At 44.3% G+C, this 24927-nt stretch overlaps 1 protein-coding gene and 1 pseudogene across 2 annotated transcripts in view; both read left to right on the plus strand.

The window, feature by feature from the left end:
• Ankmy2 (ankyrin repeat and MYND domain containing 2) overlaps positions 1 to 23676 on the plus strand; it is a 34571-nt gene extending 10895 nt beyond the window's left edge. Inside the window, exons 3-10 of one of the 2 annotated variants that reach the window (XM_021651377.2) lie at positions 891 to 1029; positions 5893 to 5991; positions 10342 to 10502; positions 13840 to 14054; positions 14843 to 14978; positions 20094 to 20222; positions 21320 to 21449; positions 22629 to 23676. In XM_021651377.2, coding sequence (XP_021507052.1) covers positions 891 to 1029; positions 5893 to 5991; positions 10342 to 10502; positions 13840 to 14054; positions 14843 to 14978; positions 20094 to 20222; positions 21320 to 21449; positions 22629 to 22813 — 1194 coding nt within the window. In that variant the 3' untranslated portion in view covers positions 22814 to 23676. The remainder of the gene's footprint in view (positions 1 to 890; positions 1030 to 5892; positions 5992 to 10341; positions 10503 to 13839; positions 14055 to 14842; positions 14979 to 20093; positions 20223 to 21319; positions 21450 to 22628) is intronic. The other variant, XM_021651378.2, reaches the window with a different exon arrangement.
• On the plus strand, positions 2283 to 4152 carry LOC110557177 (non-POU domain-containing octamer-binding protein-like; annotated as a pseudogene).
• Positions 23677 to 24927: the final 1251 nt, after the last annotated feature.

Genomic DNA, 24927 nt, shown 5'->3' on the forward strand with positions numbered 1-24927 from the left:
ACAAATCGTAGTGTAATTAAATATGTGTGTGATTTGGGGATCTTTGTTTTAAGATATACGTCACAGCAGTAAATATCCTGTAGCTGCTCTTTCTCATTGGCAATAGTTAGAGAATTTCCAGTTCACTACACAGAAGGTAAATTCATTTCAAAAGTTTTAAATTGTGTGTGTGTGTATTTGTGCTCCAGAACAGATTTTGAAATTGGTTCACTTCTACCAAGTGGGTCCTGGTGATCAGACTCAGGTAGCCAGGCATGTGGCAAGTACTTTTACCCACTGAGCCATCTCACTGCCTCCAGATTCACATACTGAAAAGCTTTATAATCACCTATCATGTACATGCTGTACTTTATTCATCTTTCCTTTTGGCAAGTGCTCTGCTTGTTTCAGATTTCTTTTGGTTTTTGTTTGGTTTGCTGTTGCAAACCTAGGTCTGACCCAGGGCCTTGCGTATGTTACGCAAGTACTCTACCAAGAGGCTACATTCCAAACCCTCTTTTAACTTTCGGTTTTTGAGATCAGGTCTCGATAAGTGACCCAGTTCAGTCATTCCTTGACCTGGTGATCCTCACGCCTTCTACTCCCATCTTTTGTGTGTGTGTGTGTTTGCTCATTTGTGTCTTATGGATATACGCGTGAGGGGAGATAAGGAACCTGGGTGCTGGCTTCTGCTCTTTGCTCTACTTGGTTGATTGTCTGTGAAGTTGAACATGCCTTTTCTTTTTGCTAATCTGTTTTAAAAAATACTGTTTTTTTTTTTCCCTTCAGCAGTTGAGGTTAGGATCTAAAAGACAGAAAGAATATACTTTGTAGATTTTAAAGATTTTATTAATTTATGTTTATAGTTTATGGAAATGTGCATAATTAATATATCTTTCCTCCTTTTGAAGAATGGAATGACTCCTTTAATGCATGCAGCATACAAAGGAAAGCTTGATATGTGCAAATTACTCCTGCGACACGGAGCTGATGTCAACTGCCACCAGCACGAGCACGGCTACACAGCCCTCATGTTCGCTGCACTTTCCGGTAAGGTTTTACTGTTTACGCTGTCAGTGGTAATTACCTTCACAGTCTAAACACACCCAGATTTTAAATTCAATGCCTGTTCTACTTTAGTAATTTTTAGAAGTTTAATAGAAAAGAGTGGTGAGAATTGACTTCTGAACAGCTGTGATGCAGCCAGATGTTGGTGTCACACCTTTAATCTCAGTGCTTGGAGGCAGAGGCCGTGAAGCCTCTGAGTCTGAGGCCAGCCTGGTCTGCAGAGCAAGTTCTGGGAAAGCCAGGGCTGCACAGAGAAACCTTGAAAAACCAAATAAAATAAAAAGAATAAAAGTTATAATGCCTGAAACAAGTTATGTAGTTAGTGATCTGTTTCTTTTCTCATTTTAACGTATATTTACTTATTGGGGTTGGAGGATACCTCAGCACTGGCCTGCAGGTTGGACAACTTTCAGGAGTCAGTTCCTTCTTTCTTCCATCGTGTTGCTTGTGGGGACTGAACTCTAACCCTCAGCCTTACCCACTTAAGCATCTTGCTGGCTGAGGGACCTGTTTCTTTAGGGACTTAAAATCAATTGGTTTTCTATACATCTCTTTTTTCAGTTGGCCCCTTTGAGTCTTGATCTTTACATTTTAGTGAAATCCAAGTATTTCTTTGCTTTTCTGATCAAACAGCTATGATGACAGTGCTGGCCATTTGCCTAGATGGATCATCCATGTAGAAACTTACTCTTACATGCTTACACTACTGTTTACAGAGTAAGATAATTGAAGATGTCACTGAAAATAAAATAGGGGTTAAGTGTTGAGGCTCCCCTCTGACCTCCATCCCCTTTTTTGGTTGTTTTCAAGATAGGGTTTATCTGTGTAGCCCTGGTGTCCTGGAACTCACTCAGTAGACCAGGCTGGCCTCAAACCCTCAGAGATCTACCTGCCTTTACTTCCTGAGTGCTGGGATCAAAGGCCTGTGCCACTGTGCCCGGCTCCCTTTTTTTGTTGTTGTTGTTATTGTTGTAGTTTTTCTTGTTGCTGTTTTGAGACAGGATCTCAGTGGGTAGACTTGGCCTAGAACTCACAGAGATCCTGAGATCTGAGTCTAAAGTTCTGATTTTAAAGGCACTGATATGTTTTAATTGTTGAGCACAAAGGCATTTCTAAGTAGTGTGTATAATAAATAATCCATAAATAATAAAGGCATCAGGGTCTGGAGAGATAGCTTAGAAGTTAAGAATACCTACTAGAGATGGCGGAAGCCACACGACGTCACTTTTCCTCTGAGCAAAGAACTATGGGCAAATGGGTACAAAATTGCACAGCAAGAAAACCTTTAACCTGGAGAAGTAGAACCATACCCAAGAGGGCGCCATCATCGGCATCTGAACCAGCAGCAACAGCAGCAGTGAACACCCTCGCCAATACCTGTGAATGGACACCAGGCCAGCAGCCAGAATGAAGGCTTGACCTGAAGAATTGTAGGAAGCCAGAAGAAATCCTCACCTGGCATAGCCATCCCTTTGTGGGCAATCTTCCCCTGATGTCACAGAAGAGGAAATGAGGAACCTTTCTGAGAAATATGATAAAGCAGGCGACGTTTTCATGCATAAGGAGAAAGGCGTTGGCTTTAACCCCTTAGAAAGTTGAACCCTAGTGGAAATTGCCAAAGAAGAGCAGGACAATATGCCTGTCTGTGAAAAGCAGCTGCGCAATTGCCTTGCTTGTACTAGGGCCTCCCTTTCAGCCTGCAGTCTTTCTAAGTACATACCACAGAACTGCTTGAATAAGCCATTTCTGTGTTTGGCCAGGAGGAGAGGGCTGTGGTCGTTGTGGATGACTGAGGAAGGCCCTCAGAGAAAGACACTGTTGAGTTTTCAGGGAAGTCAGCTGCTCAGAAAGCTCTGGACAAGTGCAGTGGGGCTCTTCCTTGGCCTGTGACTGTGGAGCCAATGGACATGATGAAGAGTGTCTTCCAGAGAAGCTGGTTATAACCTGCCCCTCCTCTGCCACCCAGCAATTTCACATGGAGCGAGAGCAACTTCCCAGATGTGCAAGCCTGGGTCTGAGTATGAATATGCCACATGCCTTGAAGGTGCTTCTTGAGATGGAGAAGCAGCAACAGGGTCAAATGGGCCGAAAGATCAAGAAGGCTCGAGAGAAGCCAGAGATAGAAGAAACATGCCCTAAACACCAAGTTATGCTAATAAGGGAGGATTTGATGAGATGTCGAGAAGAGCTTTGGAGAATAGAGGAGCTGCATAACTAAGATGTTCAAAGACAAAAGCAGGAGGAAGGGTGCTGGCACTGTGAAGAAGAGGCAGCAGGAAAGATGTAAGGGAACCTTCCCTGATATGAGAGAACCAGAGATATATGGCTGGGCCGAATGGCTATGGGAGATGCTATGAGCATAAACAATAGATGAGCCATTACCTTGTTCCTGTGCCAGCTGGTGCCCTAGCTCCTCCAGAACCTGCCACTATGATGCCAGATGGAACCCTGGGATTGACCCCACCAACAATGCAACGTTTTGGCCAAGCTGCTACAACGGAAGGAATTAGAGCAATTGCTGTAACTCTTCCTGCGTTCAGTCATCCAGCTCTGGGAGCTGAATTTGCTCCAAACAAATGCTGCTGGTATTAACTAAAGTTGCAACGTCAGGTTACCTGCAGCCCTTAAAAGAAGGGCCCATTTTGGACTAGCCAGAATTCTACCCTGGAAAAATGCTAGCGGTTCTTCCCAGTAGATAGGTCTTCTCTGCTGTACTACTTAGAGGCAGAGGGCAAGGGAGGGGTTGGTACCAACCAATCAAAATCTGTGGTATAGTGCTTTCTCAGTTTGTCTGGTGCATTCCTGAAGTGACCCGGAGAACCACAGCAAATTAGACTCAGAGCACCACTAATCTTGACCACTCCTGATTTCTGGTTTTTGTTTGTTTCTCTCTTTTCCCATTGTCCACCGTGTTTTAATTACTCTTTCATCTTTAATCTCCTCAACCCCAGAGACACTGCCATATATACCACAAAACCTAAGCATCCTCCAGTGATCTAGCCCACTTCCTCCATTCACTCCCAGGTTAGAATTCAGGCAAATGTCCACAGAGGTTACAGCGTACACACAGTTTTGTTATAGCTCATGTGACCCCTTCATGCCCTAAGGACACATTTTTCTCTTGGAGGTTTTCATTTTAGTATACCTTAAAAAAAAAAAAAAAAAAAAAAAAAAAGCCTGTGTTAACCTTCCTCCATCTTTTACTTGGGAAAGGACTACCTAAGAATGAAAGACTTTTGTGCCTATGGTGTTGCTGTTCACAGGTTTTCTCGATAGGCCTGGTGCAATCTTGGGCACAGGGTCACTGGGCTGAAGGTCTGACACTATCCCTTAGCCTTGCCTATCTTGAGTAGTTATGCTGTGCATTTTTTGTTGCTGTTTCTATGTTTGATTTGTTGCTGATACTCTGAATTTAAAATTTTCCTGAGGAATGGAGCAGTAATGCAGCATCACCTGATTAAATTTATTTAATAGGAGTCATTTCGTTGACTTTTTTTTTTTCCAGTTGTATTTGGTGCTATGTTAGGTCTGTGGGCTGCTTGGCTTGGCCTCTGGTTCACAGCCATCCAGGCAGTGTCAGGCATGGGCTTCCTCTGTGGTGTGGGCCTCAAATTAGACTAGTCCTTGGCTAGCCCACAGTTCTGCACCACCATTACCACAGCACATCTTGCAGGCAGGACAATTTGTAGGTAGAAGGTCCCAGTCCCGCCACTGTGAGCCTTTTCTGGTTACAGAAAATGCCTGGTTCAGGCTCTGTATCCCCCATTACTAGGCATTTAAGTGAAGGTCACCCTTCCAGGGAGTTTTCTCTGCACTAGATTTCGACATTGCTCTCCAAATGCATCCCATTTAGATTGTTGTAGATGGCATACTCCATAGATAGAGTTAAAATACCAATAAAAATGAAGAAACCTATTTATTGTGTATCTTTAAGAGTATCATTGCTATCTACAAGGAGTTCTTATGACTCAACTAGAGAAAGACAAATACTGTAATAGACAACTGGACAGAAAATGAAAGAAATAGAACCAGCCAGTCAATATATAAAATGATTTCAGCACTAATCAAAAAGGACAGAATTGGAGCACATATGACCATTTTGCACTTACCATATTGCCAACAGTTAAAGTGGTAGTGCCCTGGTTTGTGGAATGTATTCCCTCTACCCTTGCTGGATGGCAGCCTGGCAATATGCGTTTAAAACACATGTAACCTTCATCTGCATTTGTCAGGAAATATTCCTAAGAAAACTATGGTTCATACTTGCAAAAATGAAACAAAAAATGCTGCTCAATCAGTGGAAAAATAGCAAAATATCTGTAGTGATTTGGAAAAAGGAGAATGAGCTATAGATGTTTCACATGGAAATGTGTAGAAAGACCCCAGTGTTTAATAACTGCTCCAGAGTCTGTGGGTGTGAGAGAAGGAATGAGTCACCAGTGTTCAAAGCAGGGCTTCTGTTGTTTTTCTTGTGTTTTGTTTTTGACAATTTTGTATGCATGTTTTGACATTAGACTAAGCATGACCGTTAGGCAGACATGCTCTGTTTTGTTGTTAAAAGTGATACCCCGTCCTACTATGTTTGCATTACCAAACATGGTAATTGGCTTTGTAGGAAATTAGGTTGACTAAATGGGTTTGCTCTACTTTATTTTTTGTAATTATGATTGGTATTTTTGGAAAAAATGAAAATATCCATGCTGTAGAAACTTCAAAGTCAGTTAGGGAGTGAGAGAGAGAGTGAAGAAAGAGAGACAGAGGGAGGGAGAGAGAGGGAAGGCAAATTTGAAAGAAGCTCCAATTGGCATTTTGTATGGTTAACAGATTTGTTCTCTGTAACTATAGGTAATAAAGACATCACATGGGTCATGCTGGAGGCGGGCGCAAAGACGGATGTTGTGAACTCAGTGGGAAGAACAGCTGCTCAGATGGCAGCCTTTGTGGGTGAGTGTTTGCTACGTTCACAGTGACTTATTCTTAGTTTCCGCTCATATATATGTATATGTTTATAATGTTTATTTTATTTATTTGTTTAATTAATTTGCTTTTTTGAGACATGTTCTCACTATGTTCTCTGTCTGTCCTGGAGCTCACCTATGTAGACCAGATCTCAGAGATCTAACTGGCTGCCTCTGCCTCTTGAGTGCGAGGATTAAATGCATGTGCCACCATGCCTGGCAAAATGATCACAATTCACTGTAACACAGTGAAATCCCGATGGCTCTCTGGAGAAAATGAATGGCCACATGGAGTTGTCACCCTGTGGGAGACAGAGTGGTAGCGACATTTCATTGAACTTACAACTTGGAACTAACGTGCTTCATTTCTCTGATGGAGGAGGTTTGGTGCAGTGATTGAGAACATGATGTGAAGTCAGCAGACATCAGTTGAAACTCTGGCTGCCATCACTCTGTGGGAAGGTTCTTAACGTTTTTCCTCTTTCAGCTTCTTCATTGTAGACCAGTTACAGGGCTGTTTTAAGGATTAATAGAGATGATTGACTTGAGATCTTCATGTGTAGAGCCAAATAAGTAGCTGTTACTTCAGTGAATCGTTGTCAGGGCAGTGATGGCAGTGTAGGAAAGGCTTTCGGATGATAACGTTAAGCTGCTTCATTATCTTCATCAGCCTCAAACATTGATTTTGCACGCCCACTCATTCTTGGCATGTTAGTCCTATTATTTGATATAATGAAGGGGTGTAGGGGAAGTGAGCGCTTGGTCATTGGTATTTTAGACTCTGAGCATGCAGTTAAGAGCCCATTGATGGAAAAGCAAAGTCAGAAACAGCTGATTTAGTGGGATCACCATAGCTGGCCTTGTGACGACCAGTAATGACTTAAACAAAGTCTTCGCGGTCACACCCTGTCAAGTGTCTTTGCAGGTCCCTTGGCTACAGTGGTGAGCAAGCAGGAGCTAAGTTGCTCGTGTTTTCACAGTGTTTAAAGGCAACTAGCAGTGGAAAAATGGTGTGAGACTATCCTCTAAGAAAGAGTTTGAGTCCCGTAGACATGCATTGAAGAGGAGGATTTTCAACCCTTTCCCAACAGGTTTTTAAGAGAGATTGTTTAAGCTAAGGTACAATAGGAATTGATCAGGTTTGGGCAACATTAATTACATACTGTGTTAAGTTTCATAATCACTTTTTCTTGGAGTTAGTGGTTGCTTCTATTATTGAGCCTGGCAGTCTATTTATGTTGGCTTTGTAATGACACATATTCTCATTTCAATTCACGAATATTTGAGGAAGTTCTAGCCTTGCTGTACCAACTTCGGAGAAGTAGTTTAAGTCTCAGAGAGGTTCTGGCTTCCCCCACAGCTAGCTACTATGAAGGGTGCCAGCTCGGTGGATATGAACACTCAACTAGGAATCTGAAGGTGGGCATTTTAGTTCAGATTGTTGCTAATTAGGGTTATGGAAAAATCTCATCGCTTTCATGGGCCTCAGTGAAGAGGGGGTCAGGTGAGCTCCAATTTTGTTTAATCTTACAGTTTTTAATTGTGTCCTACAGTTTTTGATTGTGAAACACCTCAAATGAAGTCAGTTTTCCCAAAGTCACAGCATTGGAAATGAAAGAAACTGTTCTTTCAAACCCATACAATGTTGTCTTTTTTTTTTTCATAAAGCTACATTATTACCGAAACTTAAAAGCACAAATTGTCTATGATAGCATTCTATTTTAACGAAGAGGATGAAGTTCTCAAATCTCATTTCTCTCCTTTCTGTATTCTGTATCTGTCACACTTTTAGGCCTTTGCTCTCTGCCTTCTACACTACCATAGTCACTGTGCCTGAAGCTTCTAGCTGTGAATTAGGTTAACCAAGTCTAGGTTAGGTAGCAGATATTTTATGTACCAATATGGACAGTTGTCAGCTGCCTTCTCTGACTGTCTAGTTAGGGGCTGGCTGTATTAGTTATTTTTCTTCTTCCTATGACAAAATACCTAACAAAAACAATTTGCAGGAGGAGGGCATGTTTTATTTTGGCTCGTGATTTGAGGAGATGCAGTTCATCATTGTGAGGAAGCGGTGGTGGTTGGAGTGTGAGGCCAGTCACGGAGTGTCTACAGTCAGAAAAGCAATGGATTCTGGGACTCAGCAGCCTTTCTTTTATTTACACTGGGACTTCCCTTTATTTACACTGGGACTCTGGTTCATGGGGTGGTTCCAGTCACAGCGAAAGAGTGGGTCTTCACTTCCCCCTTTCTGGAAACACCCTCACAGACACACCCAGAGTTGGCTCTGAGGTGATTCCAAACAGTCAAGTGACAATGGAACTTAATGTTTCAGGGCCGGCTGGAAACAGAGTAACTTTCTTCTGGTTGTTTACGTTCCGGTTTGATACTTTTGTTGAGATATTTGAACACTGTTTTAGGCGTGAGAACTCTGTTTTAAGAGCCTCGATGGAGGTTACACTGGAGAAACAGGGCATCGGGCCTCAGCCTTCTGGTTTCCTCACCTGCTCTGTGAGTTCACACTCAAGTTCACAGTCAAGTATTGACTGTGGAGCTGTGATGTTTGTAACCTGCTTGGGTTAGGAGACTTGCTCGTCTGAATGTTGTTTTTCTCCTGGAAGATTCTGGAAGCAGATACCATTTTCTAAACATAGCACTTTGGCTGATTTCAGATGGTTAACTTCTCAAGATGTGAATAGACATTTCTAGTAGGCAGAAAGAAGACATCAAAGACGGGGAAATGAAAGACAGGAGAAAGGGCTCTGCCTCTGATTCCCCCCCCCCCCCAAAAAAAAAAAAAAAAAAAAAAACAGAAAGGCACTGATGGTTTGGCATTTAGTGCTAGCTTACACACGAATGATATTATTGTCAGGACTGAATTCTTTTTTTCACATCAAGGATATTGTCTTCTAGCACTTACTTTTATCTCTATTCTTTTGTTTTTCACTCTGGATTTTTACTCTTTTCAGTATTAGATTTCCTGGGTATGGTGAGCCCCCTCGTCTTTCCCATTATAACTTCTCTCTGAGTGATTTTCTGCTCTGAAGCATTTTTCCAATGGATACGTTACAAATTTAGTGCACAGAAGCAAATGGGATTCTCTCTTTGAAACTGCTTATTAATTTTCAAAATTTGAGTTTTCCGGTGAAAACTTGAAAGCTTTTGGATGCTCTTTTGGAATCTTCTTAGGTGGCTGTTTGAGATCTGTGGTTGTGGTGGCAGCTATGTTGCTGTCAGCAGAGGTCAGACACCAGAAGCTGTCTTGTAGGGGCACTGCACAGCTGCTTTACATCAGCTGGCATCTCCTAAGCAATCAGGGAAAACCTCCAGAGTTGTGGGCCAGAGGAACAGAGACCTACAGGCCTGAAGGCTAAGGTCTGGCAGGAGCCATTCTAGTCCTCATTTTCTCAAGAATGCTAAGTGACAGGCAGAGCTCCCTGCCAGCTCCCTGCCAGTGTGGGGGCCTGATGGCCAGGAGCGTGGTTCCCTGCCAGCCACTTGTCGGCAGGATTACAGCTACTCCCAGGACCTTGCACACAAAGACAGGAGCCAGGGAGGCAAACCAGCGTGGTCCACTGTCTCCAGGACTGGCTGCCTCTGATCCCTTAGCCCTTAGACAGGCAGAGAGGGAAAGGCTGTCTTCTAGAGATGTTGGGAGAGCTGGTTTCTAGGAATGTGCCCTGGCGGTTCTACTGGCTCGCCCAGAGTGACCACTCCCTGGCTCTACAGGGGTAGTGGAGAGGGAACTGTGGATGGGATAGCAGGAGCAGGGCCAGAACACCAGCTTTCCTGGGAAGACTGTGTAGTAGGAGAGCTCTTATTTAAGCCATGATATATATGGCTCAAGGACGTGGCTTAGGAACCTGTCAGGGACTGGAGTGTTGATTCTAAGCTCTGTTCTTCATTCACAATGAGGCCAAGCTTCTCTCCAATTCTGGGGGATGGGAGGAGCTATTACTTGACAATATTGGTGATTATAACAAAGATACTCTGCACAGAACTGGAGGAACCAGTTCTGCACGTCATTGGGGGAAACATGAGTGTCATTGGTGTCAGGGTGGGATAAAAGATATTTGAATTGTAGTCAGTTTTGTTGTTTTTAAGTTGATAGTCTGCATAATCCTCAAATTCACTGTGTATCCTCTCTTTTAAAGTTTTCTCTCTGGAGTGCTTACAAATGTTCTCTGAAATATTTTGCCTCTCCTTCTCTACTCTTTTCCTGAAGAATAAAAACATTGATACATGTTTTACTTCAAAAGCAAACAGTCCTAACATAAAAACAACCCATACTCTGTATTTCATGATAAAAATAACAACTTTTCTGTTTTTCTATTTAAAGGTCAGCATGATTGCGTGGCTATAATCAACAATTTCTTCCCCCGAGAGAGACTGGATTACTACACTAAACCCCAGGGACTGGATAAAGAGCCAAAACTGCCTCCAAAGTTGTCAGGGCCACTGCACAAAATTATCACTACAACAAATCTCCACCCAGTCAAGGTAGTGAGCTGTCTGTTATTTCTGCTTCTCAAATCACTGTGGTCTCAGGGTCTAAAGTGCTCTCCCTCCATGGGGTCAGATGTCTCAGGCTGAGGTCCGTAGATGACGGGTTTGCAGCAAGCTCCCATGTCTGCTTGAGTCATGGCAGGCGTGCCCTCACTGAAGGCCTGGAGCTGATGAGGAAAACCAAGAGAAGTGGCTGCAGACAGCCTGGCTCCAGCTGTGAGGGAACATAAGACTTCCAGTGTCATTCGGTCTGCCAGTGGCCCAGGCCTGTCCCCAGGGGAGAAAGGCTACCTCCTAGACAGAGGAAATCAGGGGCTCCCTAGAGTGAGGGAAGGTCTGTGGAGGAAACTGTGCTGTGCCCTTGGCCCATGCTGAGTATGGCAGGCCCAGTGTGAGGCCTGGTGACACAGTCGTACACTGATTACTTCCATGGCAGTCCTTACTGCGCGGGGATGCTCAGAAGTGTAAGCATTCCATTACACATGAGCATGCTTTCGGTGCAAGTGACTATGCGACGCCTTTAAAAATTCGGTCAGCGGAATCAGACAAATGGTCAACTTTGGCATCAGAGTTTAAATTGTTCAGTGTGAGCTTCCAGCGCCATCCCGAGCTATTTTCTCCATCTTCAGGATTTTTTTTTGGGGGGGGGGTTTGGTTTTATTTTGTTTTGTTCTGGAACTGTGTTTGTAGACCAGGCTGGTGTGGGACTGACAAAAGATCTACCTGCCTCTGGCTGGAATTACCTGTGCTACCACTGCCTGGCTTTGTTTTGCTTTTAACAATGGAGGCTATGTAAGCAATCTGAAAAAGATGAGACTTTGTGTTTGCCCGTAAGCCCCTCTGTTCTCTCCTAGGCAGTTCAGCAGTTCTTGAGAACTATCAGGAGTATCACAAGATCCTTTTTGCTGGGCTTCTAGGCACAGGCCAGCTGGGCCAGGAGACTAGATTCAATGCTGAGTCTGAGTGAAGTTCCCTGCTTTCTCACTGGCTTTCATACCCATTTCCCTTCTTCCTCAGAGACTTCCATCTCTGTTTCTTTGCCGTCAGTTTGCAGAATCTAGAATCATCTGACATTTATATGGCGCTCACTGTTTCTGCTAAATGTCTTAAAAATTGTCCTATGTTTAGGACAATACATAAAACTGTATGTATCCTCTACAGATACATTCTGAGTAAATTGGTGCATGTGCCTACTTACGCAGGCGATATGCAGGCGAATGATCTGAGGTGCGCTACGTGACTGACTGTTCAGAGACACTGTTGGAGCTGTGGTCCTTTCTCAAGACCCAGCCTTGCTCTCCTCGGTAGGATTAGTCAGGCGGTTCACCTGACCCTCTGCTTCCCACCTCTGCTTTGGACACAAAGGCCGCTCCCTTGCTATTGTTGCAGTGCCCTACTTCACCGCTTCACCCGTCTCAGAGGGTTCTGAGAGAGGAGCAGGACACCCACGTGAAGACAGACTTCCTTTAACGAGAAGCACAGAACCTCTCCCCACGCGCCGCTCACCTTTTGGGGGCTTTTGTGCCTAAAATGGCCACGTCCGCATCTAGGTTATGTGGCTGCGTAGCAATACGCATGTTTTCAAAGGGAACCTGGGGAGTTGTGCTGGTGCCCAGACAATCATGGCCATCTGGGAGAAAGCAAAATCTCAGGCAACATCAAAATAGCACTGACAAGGGCCTCTGAGGAAAGCGCGGGCAAGCGCGACAGCAGCAGTCCGGTCCTTCATTGTTCAGGTGGTTTTCAAGCCCAGCATTGATGACTAACCAGTCTGAAAAATAGGGGATGAAGTGAAAAGAATTAAAAATGCTGCTGCAGGAGCATAATCCGTGGAGAGATAAGACTCACCTTGCCCTTATGCCGAAAGGAACACACTGACCTTGGAAGCGCATAATGAAGATTTTCTCTCTCCCTTTTTACAGTGCTGCAGGTAGCGAGGAAGCTAGTGCAAATAGGACTTTGTGCGCAGCATGTTTCGGGAATTCCTTACTTACTGATCGTAGTCCTTGGAAACCTTTGTTCTAATTTTTAAAATAAATAAAGCTAGTGTCTTGATTTTTTTCCATTTTTTTTTTCCTATTTTTTTTTTTTTTTAAGACAGGGTTGACAGGGTTTCTCTGTTTCCCTGGCTGTCCTGGACTCACTTTGTAGACCAGGCTGGCCTCAAACTCACAGCGATCCTCCTGCCTCTGCTTCTCAGAGTGCTGGGATTACAGGTGTGCGCCACCACGCCCAGCTAAGTGTCTTTATTAAAAAAAAAAAAAAGCTTTAATGTAGGCTTTGTTTTAGATTTTTAAAAAGAATTTTGCCTGTAAGTTTGAGTCTATACTCTTGATTATTGACACCATATATAAAATGTTGAATAGTTTTAAGTGATCATAGTTAGCAGAAGCATAAATGGGTAATTAATGAGTCCTCCATATAACAAATTAATTCTTTCCACAAATTTAAAAAATACTTATTGATTTTATGTGTATGTATGTGTACCTGAGGTGTCACCCAGCAATGGCAGTTCTGCAGGTCCTGCGTCCTGAGGTCTACATCAGTTTTCCCAAAGCACTTCCCAATCAGATTTATATTGTTCGTGGACATGATCGCGGGTTACTCATCAGAGAGCGTTAAATGAAAATATGTGTGAAGTTCTTATTTTCAATAAAAGTTTGGATTAGCAGAAACAAAAACAAAACAAAAGGATTCGAGGCCTAGGGCTCTAGCTCAGTAGCAGAATGCCTGCTAAGCCTCCAGGAAGGCCACAGCTCACCTTCCAGTACGTCATAAATGCTGTAATCCCAGCACTTGCGCTGTGGAGACAGGAGGATCAGGAACTCACAGTCATCCTCACATGCAAGGTTAGAGCCAGTCTGGAATACATGAAACCTCTTTCAAAAATCCAAGAAGGAAAGAAGGGAGAGGAGGGGGAGAGAGGGAAGAGAAGGGGAGGGGGAGACATCTTCCTCACTGTGGGATTACTGGATTTAACTGAACACAGTCGGTTCCTCAGTGATATTGTCCAGTGTGTAATGAAGGGCTGTGTGGGTGCATGATGTGGTCATTTGTAAAAGTGCTTTTCAGAGGCGGCAGCTCACTGAGCTCTGGGAGGAGGCATGCTAGCACCTCAGCATGGGCAGATGACAGGAATGTGAGCGATTCCCCAAAACTGTGTTAGCTTTACAGCACGGAGGTATAGCAAACTGCCTTCTGATTTGAATAGTGCAGTAACTGTGATCCCAAGAAAAACCTGGACAGTCTGGGTGCCGGGCACACTGACTGCTCCTCCATACGTGAAGATTTGGGTCCATGGGATTTCAGCATTCGGTGGCATCTCTTCCAGATTGTGATGCTGGTGCTCGAGAATCCTCTGCTGGCGGAAGCAGCCGCTCTTGGTAAATGCTACAGGGTGATGGATTTGATCTGCGAGAAGTGCATGAAGCAGAGAGACATGAATGAAGTGCTGGCTATGAAAATGCACTATATCAGCTGCATCTTTCAGAAATGCATCGCCTTCCTCAAGGAAGGGGAGAATAAGCTGGACACCCTGATCAAGAGGTACGTATGGCTTCTGCCATCTCCTGTAGACATATGCTCACCATGCCTTCTTATACGAAGCCTGATGACACATGCAAAACATGAACATTTTAGCAGCAGCTGTCACTGTCAGGGTCACATTTGGTCTCCCAGAAACAAGGGAGAGTATTAGACTCAGAGTTTTAGTAATTGTTTTTGTTGTTGTTTTTAACTGATGTACTCTTGAGGAATCTGATAAATCTGTTCAGAGGGTAAGTGATATGCATAGGACCACACATGGCCCGAGAGATGGGGTTAAGTGTATTGTGAGGTAGGCTGCAGGACAGACACTTCCTGTCTCTGTTAGCACATCTTTTTAGAACTGTGTGTAACCTTTGCCCTCTGCTGGATTCCTACTGGCACTTCCTTTGTCCGTTACCACACCTGACAGAACTCGGTGTGACCTTTGCCACCTGACTACAGGGATCTAACGCGTGTGCAGCGTGGCTGAGAAAGAAGACTGAGTCACGAGTGCTCGGCTCACTGAGAGTTTCCATTCTCCCAGAAACAGCTGACTAGGTCAACAGTAACTGTTCGGCCTGAGGACAGTGCTCAGACCTTTGAGGGCAGCCTTTGCCTGTGGCAAACAGCTCCTGGAAACAAACTCAGGCCTACTGTTCTGTCTCAGTACCAACCCAGACTGAGTCAGTCCTTGAGATTTGGGGAGATACTGACAGTTTTAACAGGAAACTAGTGAAAGCGTTTAGGTCTTCCGAGGAGGGAACTGCTCTCTCGTGACTCAGCTTGAGTGGTTTAAAACTGTCTTTCAGCTTGCTGAAAGGCAGAGCGTCCGACGGCTTCCCCGTGTATCAGGAGAAGATCATCCGAGAAAGCATCAGGAAGTTTCCGTACTGTGAAGCGACCCTCCTCCAGCAGCTGGTCCGAAGTATTGCTCCCGTGGAAATTGTAAGGCTCCTCTTTCCAGTGGGACCCCACCTCGGCACACCATGTCCCCTAGGACAAATTCCCCTTACTATTCATTATTTTTATTGTTTCAGGAAAGTTTTAGGAGCAAAGCTGGAAATAAGTTGACAGCGTCTGTCTCCATAGGAACTCAGTTAGTCATAAAGGGAGCAGGTTTTTAAATAGCGCTGTGGATGCTGCACTGTTTGGATACCAATGTACTGAGGGACAGAGACACACGTGTGTGCATTGGTGGCTGTAAGGGGTCCTGGTGGAAATTTCCAGGGTAGATGGATGCACAGACTGGTTATCTAGGGTACCAGGGTTCAGGCAATGGGCCACAGCGGGCCACAGCTGGATAAGCCAACAGATGGCTGCCAGTTGTTCCTCACAGCAATGTCACAGTACCCCTGCTTCTTACGGGTGCCTTAAGGGCCTCTAATTAGGAATGTTCCATACTTTCAAAGAATCCATATATTTTAGCTGTAGGAGGTAAATTTGACTTTTGTTTTGAACTACTTATTGCCTCTGGGCCACGTATTTAAGTGCTGTTTCCTGAGACACTTCATGCTGTCCTTGTTTTGAGTAGTTTTCTGTTCACCTTAGCCACACTGATTCCACACTTCTGTAAGCCTTTCAACCAGATCTTGTATCGGCCTTTAGCCTGATGCAGTCCCTGTAGCATAGCTTCCTCTGCTCCTTTGGTGATTTCTTTCACTTCTCGGTCCCTACCATAGGCTGTGTCATTATCCCCAGTGTGGAAATCAAGGTAGACGTGAGTTCCAGTTGTTCCCAGCAAAACGATTAAACTCACACAGGAGTTTGTCCACAAGCTGCTGGTCCTTTCACACAAAAGCTCTTCTTCTTTCTTACCACAGTTGGCTGTTTGCCACGTAAGCTTTTCCAGACCTAGCAGACCAGGACTGGCACAGTGGCTGAGAAGTAGACTTGGAGTTTCTTCCATCTTCCTGCCCCATATTCACACCCATACAGGCTCACATATGCACGTATGTGTGCACAGATGTTCAAGGCGTTAGATGCTTCCTATAGGACACATTCTCATCTCAGGCAGGCAGAGAGAAGAGAGGATCTTCTACCCCTGAGGGTAGATGGAAGATGCGCTCCACACAATCTCCGTGGCCATGCTGAGCCACACATGTGCCACACCGGTGTGGCAAATTAAATCACACTCTGTTGGTGAGAAGTTTGGAGAGTTATGTCGGAGAAGCGACCAGCAGGGGCTGTCACTCAGAATGCCAGCACTGATAGGTAGAGACTGACGCCGTTCCTCCAGGAGAGAAGTCAGAAAAGCAAACCCAGCAGACCTGAGTATTCACACCCAACCTTGATGCCCCAGCGGGTACAAGCCTGATGACCTGAGTTCAGTCGTTGAATCCAGGAAGGAAAGAAGCAACTCCCTAAAGTTGTCCTGTGCTCTCCATGTGTATGTCATGGCACACATGTGCCAGTGCATGTACAAACACACACATATATGCAAATGCTCACACTGAAGTGCTCAATCTGCATGTGTGCCTGCATGCCAGAAGAGGGTATCAGATATCATTACGTGTGGTTGTGAGCCACCCTGTAGTTGCTGGGAATTGAACTCAGGATCTCTGGATGAGCAGACAGTGCTCTTAACCACTGAGACATCCCGTCAGCCCTAAAATTATTTTTCATAAAAGGTTTAGCTTTCTGTTTATAGGCCAGCAAGAAGGCTGAGCAGGTAAAGGCACCTGCCACCAGGCCTGCAAACTTGATCACCACAGCCCACATAATTGCATAAATAGCTAAGGTAAAATCTATATGTGGTTTTTGTTTTGTTTTGTTTTAGTTTTAACGATTTTTAAAATTTATTTATTTTTTTATTAATTTCAGTTTATTCACTTTATATCCTAATTGTAGCCCTCTCCCTTGTCTCCTCCCAATCCCAGCCTCCCTCCTTCTTCTCTTCCATGCCCCTCCCCTAGTCTACTGATAGGGGAGGTCTTCCTCTCCTTCCATCTGACCCTTGCCTATCCGGTCTAAGCCAGACTGGCTGCATTGTCCTCCTCTGTGGCCTGGTAATGCTGCTCCCACCTCAGGGGGAGGTGATCAGAGAGTCAGCCATTGAGTTCATGTTCCCCTTACTAGAGAACCTACTTGGAGACTGAGCTGTCATGGGCTACATCTGTGCAGGGGTTCTAGGTTATCTCCATGTAAGGTCCTTGGTTGGCACATTGGTCTCTGCAGGAATCCTTGGGCCCAGATTAGGATAAACATACTAAAATCTATAGTTCTAAAGAAGCCAAACAACAAGGAAGATCCTAGGGAAGAGACTGAAACCTCATTCAGAAGGTCAAACAAGGTCAACATTGGAAATAGGAGAATAATACAAGGAACAGGACAGCAGCCTTCCACAGAGGGTCTCTGAAAGACTCTACCCATCAGGGTATCGAAGGAGATGCTGAGACTCATAGCCAAACTTTGGGCAGAGTGCAGAGAATCTTATTAAAGAAGGGAGAGATAGAAAGATCTGGAGGGGACAGGAGCACCACAAGAGAGCAACCAAGGCAAAAAAAAATATTTTTAAGAGTCAGGGCAAGCCAGCATTTCATCTCTGTCCCACAAAAGAGTAATTACATCTTACAGAGCATATTACTTAATGTTTTTCCTGCTGATTTACATTTTCAGGAAAGGTTGGTTTAAACAATGAAATAGTATTTAAATGCCATTTAGAAAGATTTTTCTTTCAAACATTTTTGTCCTTTAAAGGTTATGTAGTCTGGGTTGGAGAAATGGCTCAGAGGTTAAGAGCATTAGCTGCTCTTCCAAACATCCTGAGATCAATTCCCAGCAACCATATGATGGCTCACAACCATCTACAATGAGATCTGCTGCCCTCTTCTGGCATATAGGCACACAGGCAGACTACTGTTTAAATAATAAAAGTAAAGAAATCTTTAAAATTTTTAAATTAAAAAAAGGAGTTATATATTCTAAGCTGGGCTTGATAAGTCATTCTAGCTACTTGAGGGACTTAGGACAGAAGAGTCACAAGTTCAAGGCCTGGCTGGGCCACAGAGTGGATTCACAAGCAAGCGAAGTACTTCATAGGGTCTTGTCTCAAGATAAAAAGTAAAAAGAATACAAAGATATACCCCTGTGATTGAGCACCTGTCTAGCATGCACAAGCCTTACCTAGTCCCCTGTGCAAAAAAACTCTCTAAAACTTTTTGAGAACTTATGATGGGGCTTCCCAAACAGCTGCCATTTATGTTTTGTTGGTACTGCAAGGCTGACCCATTCCTGGAATGTGAGAGTCTCTGGATGGCGGCCATGACAGTTTGTTCCTGGGCCGGTTCAGAACCCTGAGTTGCTCTTGCACAGATTTTGGTTCCCTTTTAGAGGGTAGAACTCTGGCTTTTCCTCAGTAGAGCTCAACAGGAAGTGGCTTTGGCGTTCTTTAGGGAATCTCAGTTGAGCACTGTAGCAGATTATATATACTTATCTTTTCTACACATTAGCAACTCACGTTTTAACTTCAAGGCAAGTAGCTTGAAGGTGGTGATACCCTGGCAGTGTGTGGACTGTCAAATAAGAAAAAAAACAGAAGTACGGCTTATTAGATACACCACAGTACAGCCACAGTGAGGCAGACCACAGAGAAAAAGCAGAGACATTCTGGGGGCCACTCAGGCAGTGTGTCAGTATCACAGTGCCTTGGTGGGCTAGGTCTGTGGGATAGAATGCCTGTGCGAGGCTCCTTTCTGGAGGGTCAAACAGACACCCCACCATTCAGACAACTCTGGCGAGTTAGTCTTAGGTGTGGCTATCTGTGCATTGTGTCATAAGTCACTAGGGATCAAACTCCTGATGATCTGATCGTGTCTTTAAAGAACACCACTCCTGTTATTGCTGTCAGCGTCTGCATGGCCAAAGGTAGATTGTAGCCAGTATTTGTTAAGGTTGACTCTCTCTGGTCCTACTCTAGGGAGCCATGCCCTTGCTCTGAGTCCAGCCTGCTTTTAACTTGTAGCTTTCTGATTGGCTCAGCCCGGCCACCTCCCCGAGAGCATCATCCAACATTGTGACATGTACCCAGTTAAAGCATCTGCTTGTTTCCAGGCTGATTAGCAAAGTAGATGACAAGGTTACTTGTCAAGAAACTTCTCTTCCCTCAGCAGCGGCAAGAAAGATCCTCTGTGATCACGCCTCTCTACTGTGATGACATTTTTTTTTTCCTGAGGCAGTAGTTCACATGCACAGCCATGCTCTTAGCAATATAGCCTGCATTTGGTCCCGTTTCAGCCAGGTGAGAGTGGGTGTTGAGTGACTCCCACTAAGCTCTCATCTTCATCTTCAGGATGAGCATGTCTCAGGCAGTTTTGTGAAAGAATGTTTGAACGTGAAATTGTCATGGTTGTAGTGCCCATCAAATGTGCCATGCTTTCATCCACTGGTGGGCAGAACTGCATTTTGATGCAAGACTCTATTTCTGCATGTTTTACCTGTGTGTGCTGCCGAGACCAGCAAGGGTCTTTGTGTGAGCAAAAGAATTATAGATTTATAAAGATTCGGTATATTATAAGGTACTCCATCAAAATTTTTATAAACTTTCCACAACCTGTTCTTTTAGTAGTTCCTTATTAAAAAAAAATTCACACATCTTAAAAGCGCCTTTACATTAAAGAGGTGTGTTTATTAAAGAGGGTAGAACATTCAAAAGTCATTAAAACGAGATAGATATTAGCAAGGGCTCTGTGCTTATTCTGTGGGTATTAATAGCGACTTGAAGGCGCATCAATATTGAATCAATGTCTGTTTTTAACAAGAAAAAACAATCCACAAGTTCTCCAACTGGTTTTCTGAAGTTAGCATGAAGTTACTAACACTAGTTGGAAAATGCTGGTATTTGAGAATATTTTTTCTATTGTTTATGGAGATCCAAGCCTTGATTGCTGTATAGTTTGTGTAGAAGAAGGTGCACTCAGAAGGCTGATTCTTCATCCCAGTCTGTGCTTTCAGGAGCATTAGCAATTTCTTCCTTCTCTTTCCAGTAGACACTTTGTGTGCATGATCCTCTGTGCTCTTCCATGGGGATTCCAGTGGATTTTTCTCCTTTTCACATTCCTCCAGGGTTCGGATCCCACTGCACTCTCTGTACTTACCCAAGCCATCACAGGACAAGTGGGCTTTGTGGATGCTGAGTTTTGCACCACCTGTGGAGAAAAAGGCGCCAGTAAAAGATGCTCCGTGTGCAAGATGGTAAGAGCGGAGTTCTTTTAAGCTCATTGGTGTGTAGCTAAGATCGCACACGGGCTGACTGCTGAATTCCACCAGCACATAGGTGCAGCAGTTGGTGCTAGTTTTTTAATAAATCCTAATGAATCGACAAATATTAATTTTAGACAATAGCTCAGAAAAAGAACTGCCTGTATGCCTGGGTTTCTGTGTTCACGACCACACAGAAAAACAAAAATAGATGAAAGGATGGAGAAGAGAAAATAGATCAGAGAGCGCCGGGACGCGGCCTGGTGCAGGTGGGAAAGTGCAGACTCGGACAGTGCACAGACGGGTGCATCTTGGGTTGCTCTCCTGGTGTTTCATCAACTCTTCCTTTCAAGCTAGGACTTACAGACGATGTCCTAAGAACTCCACTTCCCCATGTTCTAGAGGGAACTCTGTAAAGTACGTATCTGAGTGTGTTCTTCTCACATCCTCACCCTGCACACTTGTGTGTGTCTGGTACCCTCACTAAATCCCACAGGTAATCTTGACCTGTTGGTTTCAACGTTGAAACTCTTCAACATATTCTGAACATCAGCATCTGCCGCCATCCTCTGCTTTGACAGCTTTACCTGCTGCATTGACTTCCTCAGCCTGTTTCCTCCTGTGCAAAACGGGCTCAGGATGTCAGGACTAACGTTTTTTAGATTTTTCAGACAGGGTTTCTCTGTGGAGCCTTGCCTGTCCTAGAACTTGCTCTGTAGACCAGGCAGGCCTTGAATTCACAGAGACCCACCTGACTCTGCTTCCTGAGGGCTGGAATTAAAGGCGTGCACCACCGCCGCCTGGCTGGGATCACAGGTTCTCAATATGCCAAATGAATATGTTCTTAATTTACCAAAAGTCTTTTATAGCCCCTTATTGTATATCATTATTGTTTTCAAGTGTAAGGTTAAAATTACAAATCTGGACCAACACACAGCTACAGTGTATACAACCATATGTCATAGAAAATGTTTTTCTTTTTTCAAGTATGAGAAACAACATTTTTATAGAATAGTCCCTGGTTTAATGTTTGTTTGGAAACCATGCAGTTCTAAATCTTAAAATGTAAACAAAACTGTAATTGCTTTCAGGTAATATATTGTGATCAGACCTGCCAGAAAACACACTGGTTCCAACATAAGAAGATGTGTAAGAGTCTGAAAGATGTTTATGAGAAGCAACAGTCTGAAGCAGCGAAACGGAAGAGCCAGGAGGAAAAGGGTACGTACCATCCCACAGCGCCCACCTCAAATGCAGCCTAGTTTACACTGATGCTGTGCGCAGAGGAACTGAGCTGCTGCTCTCAGAACAGAGGGGGCCTGGGGATAAGCAGCTCTTGGGATACTGCATAGAACACAGTCAGCTGAGACATCACCAGCAATCAGACACACCAGCAGTCAGATTCTGACATGGTTTACTCCACATTTGACTGCCATGGAGTAGTGGTAGTGTTTACCGTTCACCCACAGAAGATCCCAGGGTCGTTGAAAAGGCCTTGAATGTCCCTCATTGGCAACCAGAAGACTTTAAAGTTAGGAGCCTGTGCACTTTTAGTTACAGTTCGATAGTATGAATGAAATTGTAGTTCATTCATAAGCTGCAGTTGTAGGTCCAATACACACACTTACCTCTGCAAGCATGAGAGTAGGGAGTTACATTTTTCCTCTTCTCATGAAATTTAAGTGACTGCTTTTTCCGGAAAGCTTCCACAGTGATTCTCATACTATAGGAACTTGTCAGCCCTGAGCCATAAGCCCAGAGGATGTATCCTGCTTTCTTGGCAGCGTGTAGTGTACAGTTGGAAAAAATTAGCTGTGTACAACTGACTGTTTCTAGCCGCCTTCATCTCTCCTCACTAAGTGTGGCTCTTTTTCACTTGTGCGGTTGAATGATTTGCACAAAGTTCTTCTTAAAAAGAGACATTTGTTACTAAGAGACTAGTTGGTGTTCCTGCTTCGCCTTCTTTGCTCTGTATCAAACATCGGTACCCTGTGCTGAGGACAGGAAATGGGTAGGCTTTTATTTCTGAAACTCCATTGATAAACAAGTAACTAAATACAGTCAGTTACGTTAAGGACATCAAGTTAATTAAAAGAAAAACTATTTAAAAACCAGATTTTTGTCATCCCCAAGTAATTCCAGTGTAGCTTTATGGCCTTAGAGCCACAAACTCGAATTCTGTGCTGGCACTGCTCCTGTCACTGTAAAGCTTAGAACAAGTACCCAACCCCTCTTTGCAGTGTGACTGTTGATTCGTACAACGGTGACTATATATATTATATATATATATTATAATAAAAGTAACAGTCTGCCTCGTGTAGTGATAGTGGTTACTAGTGTCAGTGTGGTCAGACTGCCTGGCACATAGCAGCAACAAAGACTTTCATGCTCTCTTTTCAGTAGATGGAAAACTTGATGTCAACTCTAACCATGTGAATGAAGATCAGCTGGAGGCTGCAGTGGGTGTCCCCCGAGAACATTCTGCTCCTGGTGATTCTGTGGAAGGGGAGAGAAGAGACGGAGTTGAGGCTGGACTGGCCAGTGCACAGGACGCTCCTTCAGGGCCGCAGCAGTCTGAGGAGTGAAAACTGTCCACCGTGGCTGGCCCGGGCAGCCTTCATCCTTGGCAGATAGCTGCAGAGCTCGTGTGACTGTACCTTCATTTGCTGTGACGCTGCATGGCACAGTGGCAGGACTGCACATCCCTAGAATAGAGGCTTTCAAGCATCGCTGCCTCCCACGCCTTGATTTCCTGTTGATTTCTGTTGTATAATTGAATAGGCCATTTCTGCGGAAAATGTTGTCTTTCAAAATACACAAAAATAAGTCTGTTTCCTTTCTGGCTCCCTGGTGATGGTACACAAAGGAAAAGAAATCATTTTAAAGAAGAAATCTGGGTTTGAGGGAACAAAGAAAAGAACAGGGAAGATGTGAAAGAGAAGGGATGATTAGGGAAAAGGGAATCATGGGCCCAGAGATGGGCAGTCAGAAAGGGAAAACTTACCCTTGAATATTGCCCTGAATATTGTCGGACATAGGAAGCTGTAATGAGGAATACTCTTTGTTCAAACAGCTTTGCCGTAATTCAGCCTGGAGTAGTTTTGACAGAAATTATCAGGAGCCCTTTGACCTCTGTGTTTCTTGAAGGGATTCTCTCTGCAGTATTTGAACATTCAGAACGGTGGGGTCAAACACTGGGCGTTCTCTGTACATGCTTCCTGTAGACCCACCTCCCACTCCATACTCCACCCAAAAGGCCACCTTTTATCTTTTCATGAGCCTCATCCTTTCCATAAACTGTAATTCATAGCTGTCGTTCCAAGAATGTCCAATTCTGCGTTTTAGTGTTTGCGGCATGTAAGCAAAGCTGGAGTGTCATGTCTGAAGAAGGTGCTGTGTTTCAGTTCCCTCCGTTGGCTTCGGAATAAATCTACTTATGTACACAGTTCATCTTCTTTTGTAATTTGTGTTGAGAGGCTGAATATGAGAGAAGGGAACAAGCACAAAGGCTGACAAATATGGGCGAGTGAAGTTAAGATTATGTAATGTGTGAAATCACTGACATTCTCCCCTCAACTCCGCCTTCAGGTTCCTGCGTCCTGTTGATTCTAGTCTTGCTGTGGCCATTTTTCTTCCAGCCCCAGCACATGGGTATTCTCCCATATACTACCATCATGGTTCAGTGTTGACCCCATGTGAGTAAATCAGTGTTAAAAAGTTAACTATCCTTTTTAAACTCGTCAGTTGTACAACACTTCCCTTGCAAAGCAAAGTCATTCAGCAACGCGCCTGCTCATCTGCACCGCACAAAACTCTTATCTTTAGGTTGTGAACGGGCCTTCCGGCCCCCTCTGCATGTTAGCCAACTCCGTATGTTAACAATTTTGGGTGCATGCTCACACCGTTCTCATTCCTTCCTCACTGAGTTCTCGCCCACATACTTGCTAGGTTCTGGCAGTCTGCGTAGGAACCCTGGGATCCATGCACTGACAGTTTGTGTTCTCTGAGTACTCTTCTGCTTCATGTGTCTCAAAATTAAGGGCTGAAGAAGCCTGCACCGTGGAGGAACTCAGAGCACTTGTCTCACTCCCAGAAGTTCCAACAGAAGCCTGCTGTCCCTTAGCCTGCACTGTGTTGCAAACTCAAGATGGCCTCAGCTCAGATCTGAATTTACAGCCACACTACCCACTCTGAACTCATCGGCCCCGACGGTGGCACGAGCAATTCCGCTTTAGATATAGGTATCTATCTGCGGGTGCTGTTTCTCGGGGAAACCCTAATACATCAAGTGGTCTTGGCCAGTTTGGGCTTATAAAAGATCTCACGCCAAGTGGCTCAAACCACAAATATTTGTTTCTAAGAGTTCTGGAATCTGGGAGTCCAAAATCTGGGTGCTGGTCTGATTGGACTCCCCTTAGGATTCTTCATTCCTGGAAGGCCCATCTTGCTCTATCATTATATGGAGGAGGAGGTCAAAATAGCGCTGTGGTAAGAGTAACCCCATCCATGAGTTTACGTGAGGGGCCTGATTTCCTCTAAACGTTCCCAATTCCAAATGCCATTGCCTTGGATTTAGTTTTTGCACTTTGGGAAGAGACTAACACAGGCTAGACCTGCTGACCACACTGCTCGGCTTTCAAGCCACAACTGTCTTTTATACCAAGGGTTTTTTGTACATACCAGGGATTTGGGGTTCTTA

The sequence above is a fragment of the Meriones unguiculatus genome, chromosome 1, assembly GCF_030254825.1.
Source record: "Meriones unguiculatus strain TT.TT164.6M chromosome 1, Bangor_MerUng_6.1, whole genome shotgun sequence".
NCBI lineage: Eukaryota > Metazoa > Chordata > Mammalia > Rodentia > Muridae > Meriones > Meriones unguiculatus.